The following is a 24,080-nucleotide window of genomic DNA, read 5'->3' as shown; positions in this document are numbered from 1 at the left end:
TCGTGTATACCCTGCTCCTGGCCTTGATTGTGAAGGAGCTTACATGCACTGCTAAGGAGAATTTGGACTTGATCCCATAGGTAACGGGGAGCACTGAAGATTTTTAGGATGGGGAGTGGTTTGGACTCATTTTCCTGTTTGAAAGATCACTGAGTGGAGAGGGCCTGGGGACAAGGAGACCCGGACTGGGGGAAGGGAGAGGAGAGAAGAGGTGGTGCCAAGAGCAGAAGATGGAGTCCTAGGACTTGCTGGCTGACTGGGTGGAGATGGTGTGAATATCGTTCAAATCACAGTCCCTGCTTTGAATCCTTCAATGGCTTCTCTTAACCAGGGGATAGACTCCTCAGCCCAGCTGACAGAGCTCTTCACTCTCTGGCTCTTGTTTACTGCTCTAAATTCACCTCACACACTCCCTCAACCTCCATACACCTTAAACAAAGCCACATTCAAGGCAGAGAAGCAGGTGGCTGAGCATATATCCCTACCTACTGTCCCCCCGACCCTGTCCTGTCCCTTCTGTGCACAGTCACCATTTTCCTTTCTTTGCCTCACAGCACAAATACTGCCAGGCTATTATCCCTCACCTTAACTCAATAATCCCGCCCACCCACTGATACAGAATCTGTTCCAGCCTCTCAGTAACCTTCCTGGCACCTCATTTTTATTCCGCTTTGCCCAAGACCAACTACTCCCTCATACGGAAATCCACCTCTCACTGATTTTCCTCCTGAGAACGGCTACAGTTTGATATAGAAGCTAAAGTCGTGTGCAGTCTTGAGCAAAGAGGGACAAGAAAGCTTGGGTCAAAAAAAAAAAAAAAAAAGAAAGAAAGCTTGGGTCCCCTTCTAATGCTGTCGAAAGAAATCCCAGAGTTCCTGGAGGTCCTGAAACTTCATAACTGATGCTGCCTCTTATCTCAGTATATGTAAACTGTTGGATCCAGGCACAGTATCTGACTGTGGCCCTGGTGTTGTACAAGTATTTCTCAAATGAATGAATGACAGACTCACTTCTGCTGTTTCATGCATGCACTGTTCTCCTCCATTGTCAGTGCCTCCAGGAAAGCACTCCCCATGACCCTGCCATTATCCAGTCCTTCCACAAATCCATCAGCCACCCAAAGTGAGGAAGATTACCTGCTCCGGTCCTCTCCTTTTACAGACCTTAAGCAGTTATGAGGGTGCAGTTTATAGCCATGGCCACCAGAGGGCTCTTCTCAAAGCTCAGGATTCCCTTGAGCAGCTTCACAAGAGCTTCACCTGTGTAGCTAAGCAGGTTCTTTTATTAGTTTCATACTGCATCTGAGGTGTTCTGTCCATTTTGAGGCTCTTAGAGAAAGAACTGGTCATGTGGTGCCTTTAGAGGACTACTTTTCCAGCTATTTCCAAAAATTTCTTGGGAAAATACTATTTTCTACTAAGGAAGGGACAGAAAAAATGGGCTTGATGTTATGGTAATCTGTGCCCTGTGCAGGACTTTTTAGGGAGGATAGGTCCCTGAATGTGGGCAGCATGAAGACTCTACCCTGGGCTTCAGCCCAACCTAGCTGGGGTGCTCCATTCCAGCCTCAGCCCACCCCTGGTCACCTGCTCCTTCAAGTGGAGAAGCTCTGGACTTGGAAGACTGCTTGGGCAACTCACAGATCCTTTGACTGCAACTGTCTCACCAGCACAGTGGGAATGCAAACACCACATCTATCTCACAGAGCTGTGTCAGGGTAAATGAGCAAATGTAGGTAAAAGTGCTTTGAAAAGTGTGATGCTCAGTGCCACCTCCATTTCCCTACTTAAATCACATTCCAGGATTAGGATGAGCACAAACAATAAGCAGATCACAATTATAACAGGTCAAAAGGGTTTCTGAACTCTTGAGGAGAAATGATAGCATAAAATCTTAAGTTTTTAATTATTAAATATAAATTACTCTTAAGATTGCATAAGATAAATTTCTATCAATCAACATAAAATTATAATCCAGAAAAATTGTTTCAAAATCAGAAAAGAAATAGTCATTGATATTTTGAATATCAGCATATCATCTTACAGACCTACATTTTTACATTTTTGTGAGTGACTATTTCAAAACACTTTACCAAAGTAAGTCACAAGCTATTTTTCCTGGTATTTTACCCTAGAATTGGTAGATAGTTACTTGGTTTAAAATTTTCAAAGCAATAATCTTCTTTATCTCACAGACTCTAGATAATCTGAAGGAAGGGAAACACCATCTACGTGTGAGGCCTGCAGACATACCTGTTGCCGAGAGAGCATCTTTGAACTACTGGAGAACGTGGAAGTGTATCAGCAAACCCTCAGAATTTCCTATAAAAAGCCCAGCCTTCACAGGTATAACCACAGACTGACCTTTTCTGAAGCCCAGACCAGCTTCCCTTCTCACTCCAATAGAAGTGGCTTCAATCCAGAGAGTGCCCTGATTTCTGAACTAGTTCTGGATGATTCCTCTACCTTCCTGTCATCTCCTTTGAGCTTGTACCTGCCACATGCCCTCTCCATGACTTCTTACTCACTGGAACTAAACATCCTTCTCCATGTTCATTCCCCTGCATGCTGGTTTCACTTGGGCAAGGCTGGGCTGTATTCCACCCCGTCCTATTGGTCAGGGCACTCCACCATACTTTCAAGTCACCTCTAACCACCACACAAGGAATGTCTCCAAATGATCACTGTCTGGTGGGTGCCTTGCAGCATAGATCGACCTACCTGGGACACCAGAATAGCCATTCATGATTATTGATGGGTTTTGAGCTTTTGGGAGAGTCAAAAGGATCTATTTTATCTGTAGGTCATCTGTTTTATCTGTGGTTGGTTTGATCAATTAAAAAGAAACAAATAGGTAACCAGTATGAATTTAATGACTGAGCATATAAGCCAAAATTTCACATGTCCCACTGCCCTTCACTGCAGAAAAACTAGATTTCCATGCCCTGCTCCCCACCACACTTCTGCCAAACCTAGGGTTACATCTGAAAAGAGTGAGTGAGAAGAAGGAGGTATCTGGCAGGGACCATCTCTGGGGTGATCTCTTCAGCTTCTTCTGGGGCCCCTGGGTCAGTGAGAGCCCTGCCCACTTCTGAGAGCCCTGGCCTCTGGGAGGTGGTGACACCCCTCTGCACATCCTCCTCCAGGCCTACATGATAAGGCACCTTTGGGACTTATGGATACACCACTGTTAGACACAGAAGAGGAAGTGCACTACTGCTTCCTGCCCCTAGACCTAGTGGCCAAGTATCCAAGCCTGGTAACTGAAGACAATCTGCTGTGGCTGGCTAAGACCGTGGCCCTCATCGAGTGCGAGTGCAGCGAGTTCCGCTTCATTGGTGATTGCTCTATCGGTTGGGGGGGGGGGGGTTGGGGGAGGGGGAGGGGGGGAGGGGGAGTGGGGGGAGGGGGTGAGAGGTGGCGGCAGGCTGATAGGACCCATCCACCCCTCCTAACCCCACACCCCTTGGAGGCCCAGCTTGGGGCTTAGGGCCTCAGGAGCTTCCCTGGGCAGAGCTGGTGGAAGCATGACAGAGCCTTCCTGGAAGCAAATGGATTCTCAGCATTAGACTCCCACTAGCCTCAGGGCTATTTTATTCCCTGTTCATTTTGGAATGGCCTGGGTGTAAAGGGGCACTGGAAACTAGCTGCAGTGGTGTCACGGGCCACAAGAGTTGGTGTAAAGGGCAAGACCCTGAGCTGGACTCCAAACTACTTATCTCTCTGCCTTTATGTATCCAACTGGGCTCTAGACCTCAGTTCCTCTCACCATAAAATGAGGGAATAGGGTTGTTTCAAAGGATGGTCCCTTCCTCCTCTCACTTCCACTAAACTCAGGATAAAAGGGAAGAAGGGTGGATGGTGAAAGGTTCCCCAGAATCATTGTAGAATTGTCCACCTGAGCTAGTGGCTTAAGGAGGGATGAGATCTTCAAGCCTGGACAGAAGAGAGCCTCCCTCCTCCACCAGGACAGGCTCTGGTGGGGTGTGAACTGAACTGATTCCAAGATGCTGCTGCTGCCTATATGAATAGGGCAGGAAACACCCAAATTGTACTGGGGACCAAATGCCTGGAACCCCAGCCTTTCATAGTCACAGTCACCTGGAAAGTTGTCTATAATGTGCTTCTGAATCTCCAAGTTGATTCACATAGGACAGTAGCGTTGGCTCCATCTCTGCCTCCCACACTGCAGTCCAGGCAGGGACAAACTGCAAGAGCCACCTGCCAACCCAGGCTCGGCCAGGCCCTTCCTCTCTAAGCGGCAAGACAACTCCCTCTTTTGGAATGACCTGCTCTTGGGTCAAGACTCACAGGGTAAGTCTCAGGGCCAGTGTGCTCACCAGGAAGGCCTGGCTTGGGAGCCCCAGGCCAGGCCATGGGAAGCCACACCCACGGACTCAGACACAGGAAAACAAAGTAATTTGGGGTTTTTCACCTTGAAAACCACAGACTGAAAGCTAATCTAACCAGGTATGTTTAGAAATTGTTTTGGAATAAGGAGCGCCTAGGATAAGTTGTAGCACCAAAAACCTGCCAAAACCTGGACCTACAATTAGATCAGAAATAACCTTGTTAACCCATTTTGTTTCCCTTTGTTTTTCAAGTGAATTTTCTCCGCTCACAGAAGATTTTACTACCAGATAATTTCTCCAACATAGATGTGTTAGAAGCAGAAGTGGAAATTCTGGAAATACCTGAGCTCAGTGAAGCTGTGAGGTTGTACCGAATGAACACGGGTATGTCACCAGGGGAACCTTGCCCTCCCCTTGACATCCTGGGGCAGTCTGGGCTTTAGCCAGAAAAGCCAAAAACAAACATCTTTCCTCCCGCAACCACTTTGGGCTTTGGGTGGTGGTAAGAGAAGTGGGTGTTTTGGCTGACTTGGAATCTGAGAAGAGAAATTTCAGTCTGAAACCCAGTGTGCCCTCTGTCTGCTCAGTCTTGCCACTGACCTGTAGGTAGCTCAGCCCAGCCTGGGTGGGGAAACCGGGCCAGAGTGTCCAGGGGAGGGAAGTTGGGCCTGAGGCCCGGCTTCCCAAGGTCAGGGGAGGTCTGCCCTCCTTGTGGATGTGTCAAGCAACTGGGAACTTGTAACTAACCCCTACCTGCCACTCCCATCCTTCCTCTTCCAGGCGTAGCTGGAGGGCGTGGGAAATTCCCCATAGGACTTCAGTTAGCCCACACACCCCCCAGTTCCTTTGTCCCCCCTACTTCAAATCCCTGGCTGCTGTGCCTGTTTCTGCCTGCTCCTGACACTTCCTGACCCTGGTCCAGGCCTTCAAGTTCCCGGCCCAACCTCATTCCAATTTGCTCCTCATATTTTTTATTTGCCTTTAACCATCCCATTTCCCAAATCCTGCATGTCTATGGAAGCTACTGTGCATGTTGCAGGAGCTAGCTACCTTAGTGTGGCCTCAGCTGGCATTCTGAGAATATATAGAACTGTCTTGCACATGTGAAGTTTGGCCTGCGTGTCACCAGGTATTTATTCCATGGGAATCAGACTTTCCCTACTTCTGGCCAGCTCTCCCAGACTCCTCCGCAGGCAAGTGGCGTCCTATCTTATTTGGGGGTAGTGGCATCCTGCTGCAGGTCTCAGGAGCCTGTCTTGGGATCTTACAACCCACTTCAAAGGGTGTAAGTTCAAACCTCTCCCCCAAAGACTTCTGTTCCTTCAGAGAACATGGGTCAGAGAGATGAGTAGAGTGGTGCATGCTGCACAAGAGCTATGTGACGTTGGAAGGGCAGCATGCCTGTGGACGGGCTCTGTAAGCCATAAAGCAGCCCCCAAACACAAAGCATGTTTTTTGTCTTTTATAAAGCACCATAACTAAGGGAAACAGCTCTCGTAGCCTTGGAGGTAGAGGTGCTCTCAAATCTCAGCTGTGCCCCACCTAGCTTTGCTATTTGGCGCAAGGTTCTTAACTGGCCTCTCAGGACACAGTTTCCTCATCTGTGATAAGAGGAGAGTACTACCCCTCTTGTAGGGTTGGAGATGACCCATGAAAATCACCTGGCAGCTTGCCACTGGCCCACTGTTGCCACTGGAACAGGGTCCTGTAGACTGTGTATTGTGCCCACTGCAGGAGAAAAAGGTTTCACCCATGAGCCTGCAATACAAATATCCAACCTGAAAGTAACACTACACAGTGTGTCTCCAGGGAAAATTCTGCCCAAGAGTGATAGGGACTGTGAATCCGGGAAGCCTGTAATGTACATTAGGTTCTATGCTATGGTTGTCATTCTTTACCCATGGATAATTAGAGCAGAGCTTGGAACTAAGGGAAATTCCTGCAGAGGCTGGGGCCAGATGGCTGTTATTCTGAAATTCAAATGTTAGTGATACAGCTAATTAATCTACCCCCCATACCCACCCCGCCTCTCAACAAATAGTTTTGACCTCTAAACCTGACTGAATATAAGAAAAACTATACTGATTTCGAGCAGATCCAGATTTGGCTGTGCAAGGAAATAAGCTCCCTCAAAGTCTCTTTAGTTACTGATTTAAGGCAGCAGTAGGAAGCAAGACCCAAAGCTTCCAATACAGTTATGACCATGAGGGATCTAGGAGTCACCCCTTTCTCTCTGGCACAGGTGGCTGTTCCCGGACCTCCTGTCCTCCTCCAAGCCCTGGGAAGGGGGGCCGTGCAGCAGGCCTAGAGTCTGTGAAGCCACTGTACGTGATGGCCCTGGGTCTGCTTGTCAAGTACCCAGACTCCGCACTGGGACAGCTCCGCATCGAGAGCACTCTGGATGGAAGTAGACTGTACATCACTGGGAACGGGGTCCTCTTCCAGCACGTTAAGTAAGGCCATCCTCAGAGCACAGCTTGGTCCCACTCAGGCTGAGCTTTACCTTTCTCGAGGAACCAACCTGGGGCCCTGCCCATGAGCCAGAGAAAGTAGTGTCCTTGGGGACAAACTGATCATTTTAGCCACTCCTACTACCCACACCAGCACCACCAAATTTGGGCCTCAGAGGAGAGGCCTGGTGCCAAGGTATAAGGTTCCCAAGGTTCAAAGGTCTCACACTGTTTCATATTACCATCCTCTGTAATTCATTGCTCTGGTTCTAGCCCTGTGCTAGGTCTGAGGTGACCAGGCCAGTCACAACACTTAGGGTGCTGGATAGTCCCCCTCCTTCAAAGGTCCTCCCCACAACCCTTGGGAGGCTCTCTGACACACAGAAAGTCAGAGCCAGGGGTGAGCCCCCCCCCCCCAAGAAGCAAGGCAAGGCAGGCTTCCTGGAGGAGGTGATACCTGGCCTCTGCCTTGCGGGATGAGCTCAGAATGTTCCCATTAGTGCAGGGGCATGGATTCTAATCCTGTTTTTTAAATTAATTTAATTAATTCGTTAATTTATTTATTTATTTATTTATGGCTGTGTTGGGTCTTCATTGCTGTGCACGGGCTTTCTCTAGTTGTGGCGGGAGGGGGCTACTCTTCGTTGCAGTACATGGGCTTCTCATTGCGGTGGCTTCTCTTGTTGTGGAGCACCTGCTCTACGCACGCGGGCTTCAGTAGTTGTGGTGCATGGGCTTCAGTAGTTGTGGCCCGTGGGCTCTAGAGCACAGGCTCAGTAGTTGTGATGCATGGGCTTAGTTGCTCCGCGGCATGTGGGATCTTCCTGGACCAGGGCTCGAACCTGTGTCTCCTGCATTGGCAGGTGGATTCTTAACCACTGCACCACCAGGGAAGCCCCTAATCCTGTTTTATAGAAAGGTAAACAGGTTCAGAGTAGAGCAACTCTCTTAGGCTCACAAAATAATACACTGGTACCAAAACTAAAGATAGAAGTGGGTTTTCCTGAGCACCTGGGGAGAGGGTCAGCCAACCCCAAACACTGTCTTACCCCAAAACTGTCATTTGTGGCCCACACCATCCATCTCTCCCAGAGATGTCCCACCCCTGATGTCACAGGGCACAGAGGGCAAAGACAGGTGCCTTTGGAGGTGGGGGGTTTCCTGGGCATACAAGGTATCAGTAATCTCCCAAACCGTGACAGGCTGCCACATAGTGACTGAGATGTCTTGGGCAGATATTTATGGGGGAAAAAATGGAGTGACTGGGCCCTGGCCTGGATTCTGGAACCTGAGACGGGCTTGGAGGCTTGCAATTAGTCAATTTAGAGGGCTTTGCTGAAATAGGTCAAGCTCAGTTCCAAAAGGGTGAGTCTATGTGTCCAAGTATACCCCCGTATGAGACATCACCAGAAACCAGTTAAGGAAACGATGTTAGTGGCCACAGGCTTGAGTTAGTGTTAGGGCAAGACATTCTAGACATGGAAGGTTGACAGGCTGGACTCCCTTGGGGTGCAGTGCTGAGGCTTTCTGTGACAGGCCTTTCCTCTGGGCAGGAACTGGCTGGGGACTTGCCGGCTGCCCCTGACTGAGACCATTTCTGAGGTGTACGAGCTCTGTGCCTTCCTGGACAAGAGGGACATCACCTATGAGCCAATGAAAGTGGCTCTGAAGACTCATCTGGAGCCGAGGACTCTGGCACCCATGGATGTGCTCAGTAAATAAAGAAGCTTCTCAGTTTGAATTCAACATCAGAGGAGGGTCTAGGGGATCACAGAGGAAAGATAAGGCTGGCTAGAACCAGGAACTGTAGATGGAACAGAAAAGGAAAGCTAGACTAACATCTGTGGGTTTCACCTAAAAGGAAACTTTCATGTTAGGTGACCCCTCCCCACCCCAAGCCCACAGGTAGCCTCAAGTAGTCCAGGCTCAGCAGTGCAGACTGACCCAGTTGGGGGGCCACATGGGACCCCAAGGGCATGCCTGCTGTGGCTCTGGGAGCCGATGCTATGCCCATTTGGTCCTCGCAGCCATCCAGGGAAGAATGATCCCTGGGTCCATTTAACAAAAGAAGCAGAGGCTCAGGGAGGTAACTTGCTTATATTACTAGATCGTGTTCAAGCTGGGATTTAAATCTGAGTCTAAAGCCAATGTTGTTTCACCAGCTGCCTGTAACTGTTTCCTAACAAGAAGTGTTTTAGATCAATTTATGCTATATTACTATCATTCAGCATCATTCAGTACATATTTGAGCACCTACCATATACCAGGACAGTAGATAACACTAGAGGTACAGAAGAGAGCAAAACAGACCCAGTTTCTATCTTCATGAGGTTCACAATCTAATTATATACCTCTTGGTTATATCATCTATTTATATACCCTTCATTCATTACAAAGCTCATTAGAAACTGGTTCTTAATACAGAACAAAGCCTAAATCTAGTCACCCCAGGAAAAGGGTCATGAGTTCATCTTCCCAGAATAAAGCCCCATTCTCCAGACATGCCTCGAGGCTTGGTCTCTGTAGAAGTGACAGTGATTTGATGAGAGGCTGGCTCTATGATATTTGCCAAACCATAAGCACAAACACACAGAGGGACTCCTAGCTCCGGTCTGAGTGGCCATGTGGAAAATTACACACCCAGCCAGAAACCAGAAGCAGTTAGCAAGGTAGGTAGAAAGGTACATCAGCCAAGCTTTCTTGGGAGAGGTGGGTCAGGGGAAGAACAGCAGTGCCCTTGGGGTTGGTGGCCCTCCCCTAACCCAGAGTCACCAGCTGACCCTCCAAGCTGCTGTTCTAAACCCACCTTGACACCCAGGAAACCATATGGTGAGCCACAGGGAAGGCCTGAGGAGCAGAAAAGGTTGATGTCAGGGATTTCTGCTGCTTCTCAGACTAGGCAACAGAATATGACTGACGAAGATATTGCGTCTTAACATGTAATGGACAAAATGCCCTACCTAATTTCCCTTCTGGCCACGTGATGTGTTCCCTCTCATTGGTTTCCTTAGATGAGGAGTGGATGGCAGAAATCACTGTGTATTCCCCCCAACAGATCGTCAAAGTTTATGTTGGAAGCCACTGGTATGCAACCACCCTGCAGACCCTGCTGAAGGTACTGCTGGCCCGAGGCTGCCCTCCTCTCCTTTTGGCTTCTGCGGCTGGGAAGAATCTGTCACCTGACCCTCACACAGCCTTCAGCACCTGATTAAAACAAGGACCTTCCCTCTGCTCCATGGCCCAAAGTGCTTTTATTGTATGAGCAGCATTCTGGGAAGGCCTTTAGGAGTTTGGGTAGGGATGAGGCCAGTGTGAGGGGCCTGGACTGAGCAGGACATAGGGTGAGGTTCCAGATGCCTCAAGAGAGTGGTCTAGGAGCCAGCAAAACTTGAAGGAGAGATGATGTGCTTCTCCCTAGATGCTCTGCTCCTCATTATGGCTCCTTGTGGCCAACAAGATAGGGAGATGGAAATCCCAAAGCCTCTGCTCTAGAATGGTTAGGAAAACGAAGAGAAGGCTGACCTGCCCCTTAATAAGGACGTAGCCCTTTAACTAACAGACTAAAAAGAGTCTGGTGTTCAACCCTTTGCAGTATCCAGAACTGCTGTCCAACCCTCAGAGAGTGTACTGGATCACATATGGACAGACCCTGCTGATCCACGGGGATGGCCAAATGTTTCGACACATTCTCAACTTCCTGAGACTTGGAAAACTATTTTTACCATCTGAATTTAAGTGAGTGAAGGAAGGAAATCATATAATGAAACCCCATCCCTCTTCAAGAAGGAAATTTGAGTTTGTAGCCTTCAGGGAGATTATATTATTTCCAACATGTGAACTGCTGTTCAAGGCAGCAGCTCTGGAGGCTTATAACCCCACCCACGCTCCCACCCCAGATGCCCAGTGCGACATCTCCTTGTCATTTGCAGGGAATGGCCCCTCCTCTGCCAGGAGGTGGAGGAATACCACATCCCATCCCTCTCAGAAGCCCTTATCCAATGTGAGGCATACAAGTAAGGAAACTGCTCCTGACACCATGTTCTAAAGTTTGAACCTTTATATTCCTCTTGGGAATCCTGTCCTAAGTCTCACCTCCCAGTAGGACCTGTTCTCCTTAGGGTTAAGGGGGTGGAGCAGGCCCAGGATTGGGCAGGGACCTAAGCAAAACCCTTTTAAGCCCCTTCTCCCCTGCTGTCTAGAGTTAACTCCCAGCCAAAGGGCAGACATGGTCGATGGACTAGTGGAAGCTTCTGCTTACTAACCAAACCCTCTTGGAGTCTGCAGGTCATGGATCCAGGAGAAAGAATCTGGAAATGAAGAAGTTTTTCCCATCAGAAGGCTGCACGTGGTGACAGAAGGGCCAGGGTCACTGGTGGAGTTCAGTAGAGATGCCAAAGAAGTAAGTCCCAGCATTTTTTGGTTTGGTGTTGTCCTGAAAGAACACCAGCACAGGGCTCAGAGGGCAGACTGCTACTGAGGGGCATGGCAAAATGAAAGAGCCGGGCCTACATGGGTCCTGGCACAGTGACTGGTTTCTGAACCTTGAGGGAGACACAAGGAAATGCTGGCTGCCTGTTGCCTGGGATGCTGATACGTCCCTTTGGCGTGTGAAAGGACCCTGGGCTGGTATCACCCCCACTCAGACCGAGCAAATGTCAAATGTAAGACCCATGTGGGGGATGGGATTGTTCTGGGTAAGCAAGTGAAGTCTTAGAGACCCAGCTTATGAGATCTTGGGTAAGGCTTCGATGTGGAAGCACAGTATGCCCAGAGCTGCTGTGCCCTCCCTCTCCAGACCACAGCTTGCATGCCTATGGAGTTCCAAGACTGCAATGACAGGACTCCACGGAACAAGGCCAAGGGGACCCTGGCCAGGTCCAGCCAGATAGAGGAGGCTGAGCAGTACTTCCGGATAATCCAGGTGTCCCTATGCCGAGGTGCCAAGAGGGCGGGTAATCCCAGCACATACTCACACTGTCCTGGCCTATGTGCCAACCCTAGACACTGGGGGGCCCACCCTGAGAGTCCTCCCAAGAAGAAGTGCACCACAGTCAACCTCACACAGAAATCTGAAAGCAAAGACCCTCCTGTCACCCCCATGCAAAAACTCATCTCCCTGGTAAGGGAATGGGACATGGTCAATTGCAAACAATGGGCATTCCAGCCACTGCCAGCCCCCCGGAGCAGCTCCTTGGAGGAAGCCACCCTGCAGCTCCCCTCAGGAAGTGAGGCTGTTTCCCAGCCCAGCACCTCAGCTTCCTGGAAAGGCCATTACACAGCCTCAGAGAAGGACCCAGGCCCACAGGCAGGGGCTGGAGCTGGAACCAAAGACAAGGGGCCAGAGCCAACCTTTAAGCCATACTTCCCCATGAAAAGAGCTGTCACCTTGAAGGACTGGGGCAAGCAGAGGCCAAAGGAGAGAGGTGAGTCCTGTCCCATCCTTGACCTAATTCTCATTTACAACAGAGAAGGCAAACCTTGGCCAAGACCACAGAGCGAGTCAGTGATTAAGGGGGACTAGAGCTCTGCACTCACTGATGCCAAGCAGAAGACCCAGAAATGACAGGCGCACTGGCATGACTTGGGGGCTTGAGAAACTACTTGAGGCATATGGGAGGAAGTGCCTATAAAGTGATAGGAGCACAGAGAAGGGTTGGGGGCTGAGGAGTCAGCAGGGGAAAGAAGGAGAAGCCTTGGGTGCTTGAGGAAACACAAGTCATGGGTCTAGCAGCTGGAGACCAGGCTTCACATGAAGTGATAAAGAGATAAGGCTGAAGACATAAGGAAATCAGGACAGGTCTTGTGGGTCAGATTCAGGACCTAGCAGTTTGTTCTGATCCTAAGGGGAGTGGACAGCCACTGAAGCATTCTAAACAAGGAAGCAAGCAGTCAGGTGTGCATTTAGAAAGTTTGTTCCAGGGCAGAGGAAATGCAGCAGCAGAGGATACGTGTTAGAAATGCCAAGATCATTCTAGATGAAACAAGTTAGGCAGTTGGAAGAAGCAGGAAAGTATCAGGCCAAGGAGGGGGCAGGTTTCTGGTTTGGGTGATTGCAGGGGGGTGGATGGTTACTGAGGCAGGAAGGACAAGAGAAGGGGCAGGACTTGGGGAAGAGGACACATTGCATGTGAGGCACTGATGGACATCCAAAGGGAGAAGTCCAGGAGACAGGAGGGTATATGGGGACCGGGCTGAATAGACAGGTGTGTGTGTAGTGGGGAAGTGTGGAGCAGCCCAGGGAAGTGAGCTGAGAACTGCTATGATGGACTGTTTCCTCTGCTCCTTCAAAGTCCTTCCTACAGTATTCTGTCATTTTCCCTTTTAGCGGCTCGGGCCCTGCTTGGAGGGGTCTTCTTGGGCCCCACCTGTGAGTCCCAAGTTGGTTTCTTAAGCGTATTCTTTTTTTTTTTTTTTTAATTAATTTGTTTTATTTTTGGCTGTGCTGGTCTTCGTTGCTGCACACGGGCTTTCTCTAGCTGCGGCAAGCAGGTGCTACTCTTTTTTTTTTAAATTTTATTTATTTTTGGCTGTGTTGGGTCTTCGTTTCTATGCGAGGGCTTTCTCTAGTTGCGGCAAGCGGGGGCCACTCTTCATCGCGGTGCGCGGGCCTCTCATTATCGCAGCCTCTCTTGTTGCGGAGCACAGGCTCCAGACGCGCAGGCTCAGTAATTGTGGCTCACGGGCCCAGTTGCTCCGCGGCATGTGGGATCTTCCCAGACCAGGGCTCGAACCCGTGTCCCCTGTGTTGGCAGGCAGACTCTCAACCACTGCGCCACCAGGGAAGCCCCAGGGGCTACTCTTAATTGCAGTGTGCAGGCTTCTCATTGCGGTGGCTTCTCTTGTTGCGGAGCATGGGCTCTAGGCCTGTGGGCTTCAGGAGTTGCAGCACGCGGGCTCAGTAGTTGTGGCTTGAGGGCTCTAGAGCACAGGCTCAGTAGTTGTAGCGCACGGGCTTAGCTGCTCCGCGGCATGTGGGATCTTCCCAGAACAGGGATCGAACCCATGTCCCCTGCATGCGCAGGCAGATTCTTTTTTTTTTTTAATAAATTTATTTATTATTTATTTATTTATTTTTGGCTGCGTTGGGTCTTCATTGCTGTGCACGGGCTTTCTCTAGTTGTGGCGAGCAGGGGCTACTCTTCGTTGCAGTGCGTGGGCTTCTCATTGCGGTGGCTTCTCTTGTTGCGGAGCACGGGCTCTAGGCACGTGGGCTTCAGTAGTTGTGGCTCGAGGGCTCTAGAGCGCAGGCGCAGTAGTTGTGGCACGTGGGCTTAGTTGCTCTGCGGCACGTGGGATCTTCCTGGAGCAGGGATCAAACCTGTGTCCCCTGCATTGGCAGGCAGATTCTTAACCACTGTGCCACCAGGGAAGTCCCTCAAGCATATTCTTCAGAGTGGACATGCATCAGCAACTCCCCACAAAAGCTCCTCTCATAATTTTACAAAGATTTCCAGTCCCCAGCTGGGTTGTTATCAGCTCTATTTACTACCAGTCCTAGTTCAACAGAGGATTTGGAAAGTTCCTTGGAGTTCTGAAATTCAGGATTTGGCTTGCAATGATTCAAGGGCAATGGAGAGAGGAGAGCCAGAACATGCCCCTGCCAGCCCAGGGTACCACTCCTGAGAAGCTGGAGGCAAAGGCTCGTGACTGACTGTACTGGTCTGTTGCCAGAGGTCTCCTCCCTGCTTGGGCTCTGAGATGGCTTAAGGAGAGCCCTCCCCCCATGTTGTTTTCACAGAAAGTCCTGCCCCTGAGCAGTCTCTGCCTGAGGCCAGTGAGGTGGACAGCACAGGGGTCATCCTCAAAGTGACCCACCCCCCCGTGGTGGGTAGTGATGGCTCCTGCATGTTCTTTGAGGACAGCATCATCTATACCACACAGATGGACAACCTCAGGCACATGCCACCCACAGCCAGCCCCCAGCCCCGAGGTAAGGCTCTGGAGCCATGCCTGGCCCTGCACTTCCTTGCAGAGATGCCTGAGCCCCCACCCAGGGTACTTCAGGGATACAGTCTCCCTTGGAAGCCCTACACCTCTCCCTTACTCCGGGCTGGCTCTAAGACTCTAGCCATGGCAGATGTGGCCACATCCACTCTCTTCTCCACAGAGGTGACTTTCCTGAGTTTCTCTCTGTCCTGGGAAGAGATGTTTTACGCACAGAAATGTCACCGCTTCCTGACTGACATCATTCTGGATTCCATCAGACAAAACGACCCCAAAGCCATCACAGCCAAGGTGGTCTCCCTGGCCAACCGGCTGTGGGTACGTGTGATAGGCCTCAGGCCCTGTTCCTTCTCCACTGTCCCCTTGCCTCCACAGTAAGTAGGCAAGGCAAGAGGAAGCAAGCCAAGATGGGGTCAGGGGAGTAAGGGGAAGAGGTCAGGGACAGAAGGGCAGGGACAGGGAGACAGGGCAGCAGCATCTGGGCCAAGCGGCAGTTTGAAGTGACAGTATCCTCTGACCTCTGCGGCTCCTGCAGGCCCAGGGAAGCCCCTGCTGTGCATCCCACTCTGAGGGGCTGGGAGCAAATGTGTGTCACACTGCTGCCCCCAGCCCTGCCTGACTGTGGGCTCTTCTGGCAGACCCTGAACATCAGCCCCAAGCAGTTTGTGGTGGACTTGCTGGCCATCACTGGCTTCAAGGATGACCGGTACACCCAGGAACACCTGTACAGCTGGGTGGAGGTGAGGGCCACCTGCACCCCACTGGGAATGGCAACCCTCCAGATGCCTCAGATGGACACTGTCTTGCTGCATGAGGGCCAGGCCAGTGCTGCCCAGAAGGCAAGACAGGCAACTAGACCTCTAGTCCCTGGCCCCAGGGAGGGAGGAACAATGGATGAAATTAACCTGTCTAGAGTGCTCAAAATGCAGTATTCAGGCCACTGGTTTTTGTAGTTTTCCTCCCATGTTACCAATTTAGCCTTCATCACTAACAACCCTGACTATACTCAGGGAAGCATATCATATGAGCTCAAGGTTTTGGGGTGCTGAAATCAGAGAAACTACTGGGAGTCAGATAGATGTTTTCAATGACTGATACCAACTTCACCTACTCAGCCATGATGTCAATACTTTTGTACATTCCTTTTACACTTAAGCTGCTTTAAAGCAGTTTTTACAAAGAAAAGGAAAATGTTCAATAAGGGCAAAGGAATGACTCAGGTTTTTTGTTTTTTGATTCCTTAAAATAATTTTAGGATTCACATTTTTAACATTGTAGGTGAAAAAGATGTAGCTAATTTTTCATTAATCTGGCATTTCTGTAATCAAGTACATTACTATAACACCTTTCACTATAAACACAAAAGTGCCAAGTTACTATCCTATGCCTAGTCTATTGAGTGGAAAGTGAAGTCAGCATCTACGACTAGAAAGTGGAAAACCAGTGGCAGGAAACATGCACTTTTGGCCCTCTATTCATTCTGTCGTGTTCCCTGGTAGCCACTCCAAACCACAGGTCTGTGAGACGCCTAGGCAGAAGTGAGCTCAACAGCATCAGGTGGCCTTGCCTTGACCCTGCCCCCACCCAGATAGGAGGACCCCATCCACACAGCCAGAGTAAGCACCCAGCCAGGAAGTCAGGAATAAGACCAGCCTTTTCCTTCCAGCTCACGCTGCCTTTCGCCAGGAAATATGGCCACTGTGTGGACCTGCTCATCCAGAGGGGCCTGTCGAGGTCTGTCTCTTACTCTCTCCTGAGCAAGTATTTACAAGATGGCTAAGGTGCCCAGAAAAGCTGCCCCACAAACACCCCATCCCATCGCCAAGGTTCATTTTAACCGAGGATGTCCCCAGAATGTGTGTGCCCATCCAAGGGTGTGTTAGTTTATTTTTTATTATAAACAAAGAATAAGTCACAAGTCAAGGGTCTGGACTCCATCTCTGAGACACCAAAGACCTTACAACCAGTGAAATAATCTTAAACTGAAAGCTATTCAAAAAGCTTTGAATCAATATAACCAAACTGACCCAGGAAAGAAGGGGCTGGGCCTGGGGAGCCAGGGCAGGCAAGAGTAAGAGTCCAACAGGGATGAGCTTGGCATTGAGACCAGGGGTTGGGAAGCAGTGGCTAGGAACCCACCTGTATTCCTACTGAGGGGTGGGGCAGCCCAGTCACTACATGTCCCACCACCCTACAGCATAGAAACAAACACCCACCCTCTGTTCTGGGTGCGAACAACTGGGGTGGGAGCTGGAGATGGGGACAGAAAAAGGGGACATGAGGCCAGGGGCCCAGAATCAGGGTGCTCATTTAGGCTCTGCAACCAGCATCCCCTGGAGAGGTCCCTGCTGATCTCTCCAATGACACAGACATCAGAAAGGGTAGTCCACAGGGCTGTGCATGTAGGCTGGAGGCGACCCAGGTGCCACCCATGGCCTGGTCATAGCAGATCCCGAGAGAGGTGATGTTCCTTGGATCTAGCAACTCCTGGATCCACTGCCCACCTTCAAGCCAGGCTCAGACCTGTGGTGCAAAGCTAGGCATGAACATGTATTTCCCTGGCTCGGGATCCAGGTGGGGTCTCTGAGGAATGGCTCTGACCTACCACCCCCATTTCCACCTAAAAGCAAGGCAGCCATAGGCCCAGGCAGGGCTGAGAAAGGGCTGGTGGGTATAAGGCTAAATAGCACTCACATAGGACAAGTCCTCCAGGCCCCTGCCCAGGGCCTGCCCTGACACACAGCTGCTGTCCGAACCACTGGAGCCACTGGCTGACGGGCACTGGGAGACCACCTCTGAGTCCTCAGGAGCTAAGAAGGGAGACTGGGTGAGCTGTCAGCAGAGGAGGCCCAGACCCCAAGCCATGCCCTCCTGCCTCTGGCCAAGCCCAGACCTACTCAAAGATGGCTGGCTGCCCAGCTCAGCTTCAGTCTCCAGTACTGCTTCCTCTGGGAAGCTGGTGGAATACAGGGGCCAGCGGAAGCCCAGAACAGCTGGGTCTCTGTACAGATGCAGGTTGAGGGACCCCAGTACAGAGCAAGAAGCAGGGTCTCCAGAAAGGGAGCTTGAGGCCCCCACGTAAGGGCTGTCATAGTCAAATGGGGCCACAGCAATGGAGGCCCGAGAGCGAACTTCTGTATGAGAAAGAGGGTCAGGTTGGGACAGGCCAGAGCCCAGCTGGGCCAAGGTCCTGAGGGGAGCGCAGGCTAGGGCTGACAGAGGTCCATGTTGCCGCCTGTGCAGCTCTCCTCACCCCAACCCCCTGCAGCCTGCCTGCTACCTTGGCACTTCAGGATATAGTTGATGGTGCGGTCGTTGATAGCTTCTTTGCTGGGGGCGATGTCGTGGAAGGCCTTGTTCCCCACACCCAAGGACACCATCTCAGCCATGCGCACCTCTGGGTGGAGAGTGGACATCTGGACATGAGCCCAGCCCTTTATCACTCTTCCCCCTTATATCAGTCTCTCTTGTACACCCATAGCCTGCAGATTGTCCTGTGCGCTGAGCCCTTCCCAACAATCCCATAAGGTGTCATAATTCTCCTTTTAAAGATGAGGCCTCTGACACTCAGAGGTTAATACTGTGTGCACAGTCTGAGACTGACTGCAGGACTGCCTGACTTTGGAGTTCTTTCCCCTGCGCTGGCTGCTGCTAAGGGACCTTTTCCACCCTCCCAAGTATTTCCAGGTCCCTAGGCCCTCCTTGGGGCCCCTCTGGGACAATGTAAGCTCTCCAAGGAGGGGAGCATGGGGTGAAATGGGGCAGGGACCCACCCCTGTTGTGGACAGCCTGCCTCCAGAGCAGGCGAGAGATGTCAGCTGTCCAAGCCTGCTTCGTGGTCAAGCTGGCAGCTTGTAGCACAAAGGTGTCCCTGGCCTTGCGACGGCGAAACCAGATCTCAAAGCGCAGGTTGCTATCCCCACAGCACTCAGTGAGGCCAAGGTCTGCCATCTGTGTGGCCAGGAAAGGAGCTTAGTGAGGCACTGGGGGTGCAGGGGGCAGAGGGAGGGGTTGGGTGGGCCTACCTTGAAGGAGCGCTTGTAGGCAAATGTGTCGATGCCTTTGGGTCCTCGGCGAGGCTTGCTGAAAAGCAACAGCTCCTCAAAGAGGAAAACACGACGCAGGGACTTGTGGCGCCCAGAGCGCACTGTGAACTCATCCTGTCGGACCAACTGCCCCTGTTCCTTGAGGTTGACCTGCCAAGTTGGGGCCCAGTGGGTGCCCAGCCTCTTCTGCTCCCTCCCTTCACACCCACTGCCCCTGCCCACCACAGCCTGTGATGACTTACGTCACAGCCCTGGATGGCATCCATGGCTAGCAAGTCATTGCCGTGTCGCAGCTGGAAGCGCACGAGGCTCTGGGCAGCCCGCAGGGCACTCAGCTCTGGCACGGTCCCCCCACAGGCCCGTGCCAGCTCCTGCAGCAGCAGTGCGTACTTGCTCATGCGCTGGATGGGCTTAAGCAGATAGGAGGCCAAGTCCAAGTGGTCCCCCAGTGCTTGCTGCTTGTCCTGCCAGGTGCGTAGAGACCGTCAGGGAGCTTCAGGTTATTTGCTCCATCCCCCCCTCCCACTGCAGTCTCAGGCTCACCTACCCTGAAAAAGATGTGACCATAACTGGTCATCAGGGCATCGGAGCATGGTTTATTCTTGCTGTAGAGTGCGTACATCCCAAACTGCACCCTCTGCAAAGATACACAGCTTGGCCTGGTGCAAATGGGCCAGCGTCCAAGGGGGCCAAACCACTCTCAGTTTGGGAGGACCAAAATGCCTAAAGGTCCCAAGGAGACCTCCCCACACAGAGCCAATGTGCCCTGCTTTGAATGACGGGTGATCTGGCAAGAGGCACTGTGCGGAGAGGGGCTTGCCCTCAGGCCCTCTGGGGAAGAAGTCCTGCATACAGCTCTGCTGCTCCCACAGCTCTGAAGGCAGTGCTCTAATCTCACCTCACCTCGGACTACACCTTCCCTTGCTCACTACGCTATGCTACACTGACTTCTCTCTTCCTTGACCACTGGGCCTCTTTCCTGCCCAGGGCTTTGCACTTGGTCTTTCTTCTGGATGGAATGCTCTGACTGCAGCCCCTCCCTCTGGCCTTAGCTCAAACATCAGCTCCTCTAAGCGGCCTCTCTTAACTGCTCTCTCTAAAGGGGATACCTCTGCCTTGCTGCTCACAATCACCTATCTATCCCGATTTTTCCCTCCTAACCCAACTATAATATGGAATTATCTTTTTTACTTTTATGTCTCCTCTGCTAAACTAAAAGCACCCTGAAAAACAGGGACCGGTTGGTCCTGCTCATAGCTGTACCCATCATAGGGCCTGACCCCAAGCACATGCCCAATAGCTCTCTGTTGAACGTGGCAGAATCAGCCAGAGCCTGTGCGGCCTGTGGGGCTTACATGGCGCAGGAAGGCATAGGCCACCCGGGGTGGGTGCTGGGTACAGGCCTCCAGCTCACGCAAGAAGAAATGACGGTGGAAGTCCCGCAGCTTCTCCAGGTTGCCAAAGAGGTGGGCGCGCTGGCCACGGAGGCCCTGGGGCACATCAGGGCGATCCAGCTCAGGGAAGTAGTTCTCCATGGTGTAGTCAAGAGCATGGACATACTCCCGCTCTGTAGCCACCATCTCCGCCAGCACCAGCTGGAGTCTACCAGGTAGGTGGAATCAGGACCCAAGACATCTGCCCTGCCACACTGCCCTCCCCGCCCTGCTCACTGCCTACCTGTTGGGACTCCTGGGTTCAGAGCTACCTGGCGGAGGCATGGTGGGGCATGACCCTGACTGGGCACCAACTCCAGCCTCTGGTCTGTGGCAGGCAGCCACAACGGCCTCATGGTGGCGGTGGTGGGCAGATTCTCTGAGACTCAGTCCCAGATTCCGATCAAGGCTGTATGCCTTCCTCAGGGGAGGGGTAGCAGGTACAGCCAGCAGCCGGCTGACACACAAGCTAGCTGTGCTACCTGTAAGTGGTGGCTTCAGAGCAGCTTCCAACTTCTGGTCCAGGGCCAGCCAGGTGTCCTGGCACCGTGCCCAGGCCCAGCGGCACTCCTGGCGGATACCCTCAGATCCCAGCCCTGTGGCTAGAGCCCACATCTTTCGGAAGTGGGCAGGAGGCAAGTCAGGATGCTTGGTCCAATGCAGCTGCAGCCGTTGCAGCACAACCCCTGGGCGTTCCTGTTCCAGCTCTGCCAACACCCGCTGCCCCTCCTCAGCCCACGTCAAGGCCTGCAACACCAAGGCCAGATAGGCATTGAGGAAGGATCCCACCAAGACTGCTGAGCCTTCTCCTCTACCTCCCCCCATTCCCACAGAATGTTGGCCCCAGGCTGCATCCTCAGTGGTAGGATTTTGGGGTCAGACTGAAGACAAGAAGAGAAAACAGGCAAGATATACAACAAAGCTCAAGCTGTCGTAGAGCTGAGCAGCCACCCCTCTGACTTCACTGACCACCTGGAGCCAGGGATGGGACCCCTCACCCACCTGCTTGAAGAACTGCAACAGCCTCTCAGCATCTGCCAGCTGCTGCCGCCGCTGTACTAAAGCCCTACAGAAGTCGGTCAACTGGGCTTGCAGGGTCAGAAAACGGGCCCCAGAGGGGCCCAGTTCAGCCGCATCCCAGCCAACCAGTGGCTGCAGAAGTTTCTCCCCTCGCCTGACATGCTCCTGGAGACAGAGACTGGGCTCAGCAAGCCTGGGCCTGGTAGTGCAGCCTGCGAGCCCAGGTCTTTTCCACAGATGTCTACATGTCCTCATCAGTCATTTCTGTGAAGACCTTCCCTCCACTCCCAACCCATTCCCCTCTCCCTCCGTGCTCAATGAACAAGTACTAAACTCACCTGGGCAATTCGGTCCAGGTCCCAAAAAGGGCCTTGGGCCTGAAGCAGCATGTCCAATGAGGGTTCCCTTGGCTCCTCAAGTGCTGGCCAACCCACCTGCTGTAGCCACACTTCAATCTGGAGGAGTACAAACAAAGAAAGGAGAACTGCTGTGGGGTGGGGGTGATGCTTGAGATTAGAGGTGACGCCCACCTGGGCGGATAGTTCTCACCTGGTGCAGCTCGCCCTCCTGGGCCTCCAGCATCTGGACCAACTCCAGTGCTTGTACTCGCTGGTTACTCTGCAGGGTCAGTTGGTGCAGCAATCCATCCACACGACCATACAGCTCCTCAACCTCGTCCACTGCAGGCCTAGTGCATGGTACATGTCTTAGCGCCCCTGCTGAGTGCCTAGCTCCACTCCACCCTGTCCTAGGACCACAGTCCTGGCTGGTTCTGAGCCAGCCACTGAGTCCTTGGCATGGGATATGGTGGGCTGGGGAAAGATCTGGGCTTCCACCTACCTGTAGTCTGGGCTCAGGGTCACCTCTGGAACCTCCTGCTTCAGCCGTGCCAGCTCCAAGGCTCCCTGGCACTGTAGCCATGCCAACCGAGGTGAGTCTAGCACATGCTGCATCAGGACCCGTGCCTGCCGCAGCAGCCGACCGACTTCCTGTGATTAAGGGCAACAGGCAGTGGAGGTGTGCGTGGGAGAAGAGGAAGAAGATAGGGAGCATTCAGGGAGGTGTTGAAAGGAGACACTCACCCCAGACTCCATGGGCTGGGGCACAGCCTTCATGCTCTCAGTGGCCCCCTGGAGCAGGGCACAAACCACCTGGCAGCTCTGCAGTAGGGTTTCCAGACGCTGTGAGCAGAGGCAGGCATGACCAGGGCAGTGCACAGTGCTAGTCCCAGGTATCTTGGATCCCAGGCCACTGCACTGCTCAAGCCAGCCCAGGGGAGCCTCCTCTGCTGGCCAGACTGCCTGCCTACCCACCCTATGCCCTACCCAGTGCACTGACCATCCGGAAGCCCAGCCAGGCCTGGTGGCAGTAAGGCAGGCCTCCTCCTAGTGAAGTGGGCAACCCCGAGGTGGAGATGTGGGTCAGCAGGCTCTGATGAGAGGACAGCTGCTCTAACTGCAGAAAAAGAAGGTGTAGTGGACTCAGGCCTGGTGGGGAAGCGCCCCACCTCCACCCTGGCCAAAATGGCCCAGTCCCTACCTGCAGCCCTGAAGGCACCTCCTGAGGCATCTTTCCCACTAGCAGCACCTGGTACACCGACCCTGGGGCTGCTTCCTGCAAGGAATCTGAGCTCAGCCCTGCTCCCAACCCTATAAAAAGGGTTGGGGGTTAGAGGAGAGCTATAATCCTGTACTCACTTGCAGCTGGCTGAGCCCCCAGAAGAGGGAAGAGATTGGGGAACAAATTCGGGCGTCCACTAACACGGTCAGTCCCAGGGCCTGTACTTTGGGCCTAAAGGAGCAGGCTTTGGTTCAGTATCTATTTCCACAACCCTGCCATCCCCTTGCTCAGGTTCTGTCCCCCAACCTCCTCCCCAACCTGGGGATGCTTCGCAGGTAGAGCAGGAGGCGGATGAGTTCATGGCTGCTGCACTTGGGGTGAAGCCAGGCCGGGTTATGGGCACTCAGAAGCAGCACTGCCCGGCCTTCTACATCCCGAGTCCCTGTGCAGAGAAGGCAGTGAACACCTGCACAATCAAGTCACCCCACCTCTTCTGCCTCTAGTGTCTCCCAGTTACCTGGCAGGGCAGCCAGGCCACTGGCAAGCAGCTCCCAGGCGAGGTCTTGGGCCAGGAGGCAGCCAGTGGACTTAAGGAGCCTGGATCCGTTGGGGTCTTGGGAAGGAAAATGGCTTGGGTCTACACTGGGCCATTTACCCAGAGAGCCCTACGTGAACTTGGGCTTTAGCCTGAGTAGAGTCAGAGGCCTCCCCACCTCCAGGTACCCTTACTCCCTTCCAAGACTTTCCTTCCTTACCTGCCTCCAGTAGCTCTGACGATGTCTCAGATAAAAGATCTCCGAGGTTCACAGGGTCACTGTCCAACCCTTCAGGGTCCAAGCTGATTGGCATTGCCCTGCCTGAAACTGAGTCCCCTACCAAGCCTCCTCCTTGGCTGTCATTCTCATCCTGTGCCAGACTAAGGTGGGAGGACATTGGGCATAGGAGGATCTCCATTCCAGAGGAGGCTGGCTCCTCCCACTGGACTGAGGAACCTCCTAATACGCACCTCTGGCCATCCCCCGACCCATCTGCAACCTTCTGTCCTGGAGGTGACTGAAGCTCACCAGGCAGAGGGCTGCCCTGTAGCCCTTCCCCCTGGGCTGCCCCTGCTGGTGGGCTCGGAGGATTGGGGTTCTGCATCTGGGGAGCAGGTTCCCCCTCATCCCAGGCATCTCTGAAACTGCACACAGCAAACCTCCAGTCGGTGGCGTGGCCCTGGGAGGCTGAGGACTCATCCCCATCCTCCAGGGGCCCTTCCATCACCCCTTCCTTAAGG

General features: G+C 52.5%; 2 protein-coding genes across 8 annotated transcripts in view; one reads left to right on the top strand and one right to left on the bottom strand.

The window, feature by feature from the left end:
• Positions 1 to 16,663, top strand: part of KCTD19 (potassium channel tetramerization domain containing 19) — a 32,070-nt gene extending 15,407 nt beyond the window's left edge. Inside the window, exons 3-16 of one of the 7 annotated variants that reach the window (XM_082439573.1) lie at positions 2,195 to 2,345; positions 3,146 to 3,337; positions 4,604 to 4,735; positions 6,594 to 6,804; positions 8,355 to 8,515; positions 9,813 to 9,916; positions 10,394 to 10,536; positions 10,731 to 10,814; positions 11,086 to 11,200; positions 11,597 to 12,224; positions 14,540 to 14,731; positions 14,909 to 15,063; positions 15,384 to 15,485; positions 16,412 to 16,663. In XM_082439573.1, the coding sequence (XP_082295699.1) occupies positions 2,195 to 2,345; positions 3,146 to 3,337; positions 4,604 to 4,735; positions 6,594 to 6,804; positions 8,355 to 8,515; positions 9,813 to 9,916; positions 10,394 to 10,536; positions 10,731 to 10,814; positions 11,086 to 11,200; positions 11,597 to 12,224; positions 14,540 to 14,731; positions 14,909 to 15,063; positions 15,384 to 15,485; positions 16,412 to 16,525 (2,484 nt within the window). In that variant the 3' untranslated portion in view covers positions 16,526 to 16,663. Of the gene's footprint in view, positions 1 to 2,194; positions 2,346 to 3,145; positions 3,338 to 4,603; positions 4,736 to 6,593; positions 6,805 to 8,354; positions 8,516 to 9,812; positions 9,917 to 10,393; positions 10,537 to 10,730; positions 10,815 to 11,085; positions 11,201 to 11,596; positions 12,225 to 14,539; positions 15,064 to 15,383 lie in introns of all 7 variants that reach the window. The other 6 variants (XM_082439569.1, XM_082439570.1, XM_082439572.1 and 3 more) reach the window with 6 other exon arrangements.
• PLEKHG4 (pleckstrin homology and RhoGEF domain containing G4) lies at positions 11,103 to 24,071 on the bottom strand. Its single transcript, XM_082439563.1, has 21 exons — positions 23,560 to 24,071; positions 23,322 to 23,417; positions 23,123 to 23,246; positions 22,942 to 23,035; positions 22,784 to 22,858; positions 22,583 to 22,699; positions 22,327 to 22,425; positions 22,085 to 22,233; positions 21,794 to 21,932; positions 21,583 to 21,699; positions 21,227 to 21,409; positions 20,469 to 20,971; positions 20,147 to 20,393; positions 19,339 to 19,428; positions 19,034 to 19,255; positions 18,771 to 18,941; positions 18,519 to 18,696; positions 18,026 to 18,142; positions 17,643 to 17,879; positions 17,440 to 17,555; positions 11,103 to 11,233 (listed from the first exon to the last, which is right to left on the bottom strand). The coding sequence occupies exons 1-21, from the start codon at positions 24,062 to 24,064 to the stop codon at positions 11,168 to 11,170; spliced, it is 3,645 nt and encodes a 1,214-aa protein (XP_082295689.1). The 5' UTR covers positions 24,065 to 24,071; the 3' UTR covers positions 11,103 to 11,167.
• Positions 24,072 to 24,080: the final 9 nt, after the last annotated feature.

Source organism: Balaenoptera physalus, assembly GCF_965194825.1.
Source record: "Balaenoptera physalus genome assembly, chromosome: 19".
Lineage (NCBI taxonomy): Eukaryota > Metazoa > Chordata > Mammalia > Artiodactyla > Balaenopteridae > Balaenoptera > Balaenoptera physalus.
Note: the sequence above shows the minus strand (reverse complement) of the source record. Positions and strands in the feature narration are given on the sequence as shown.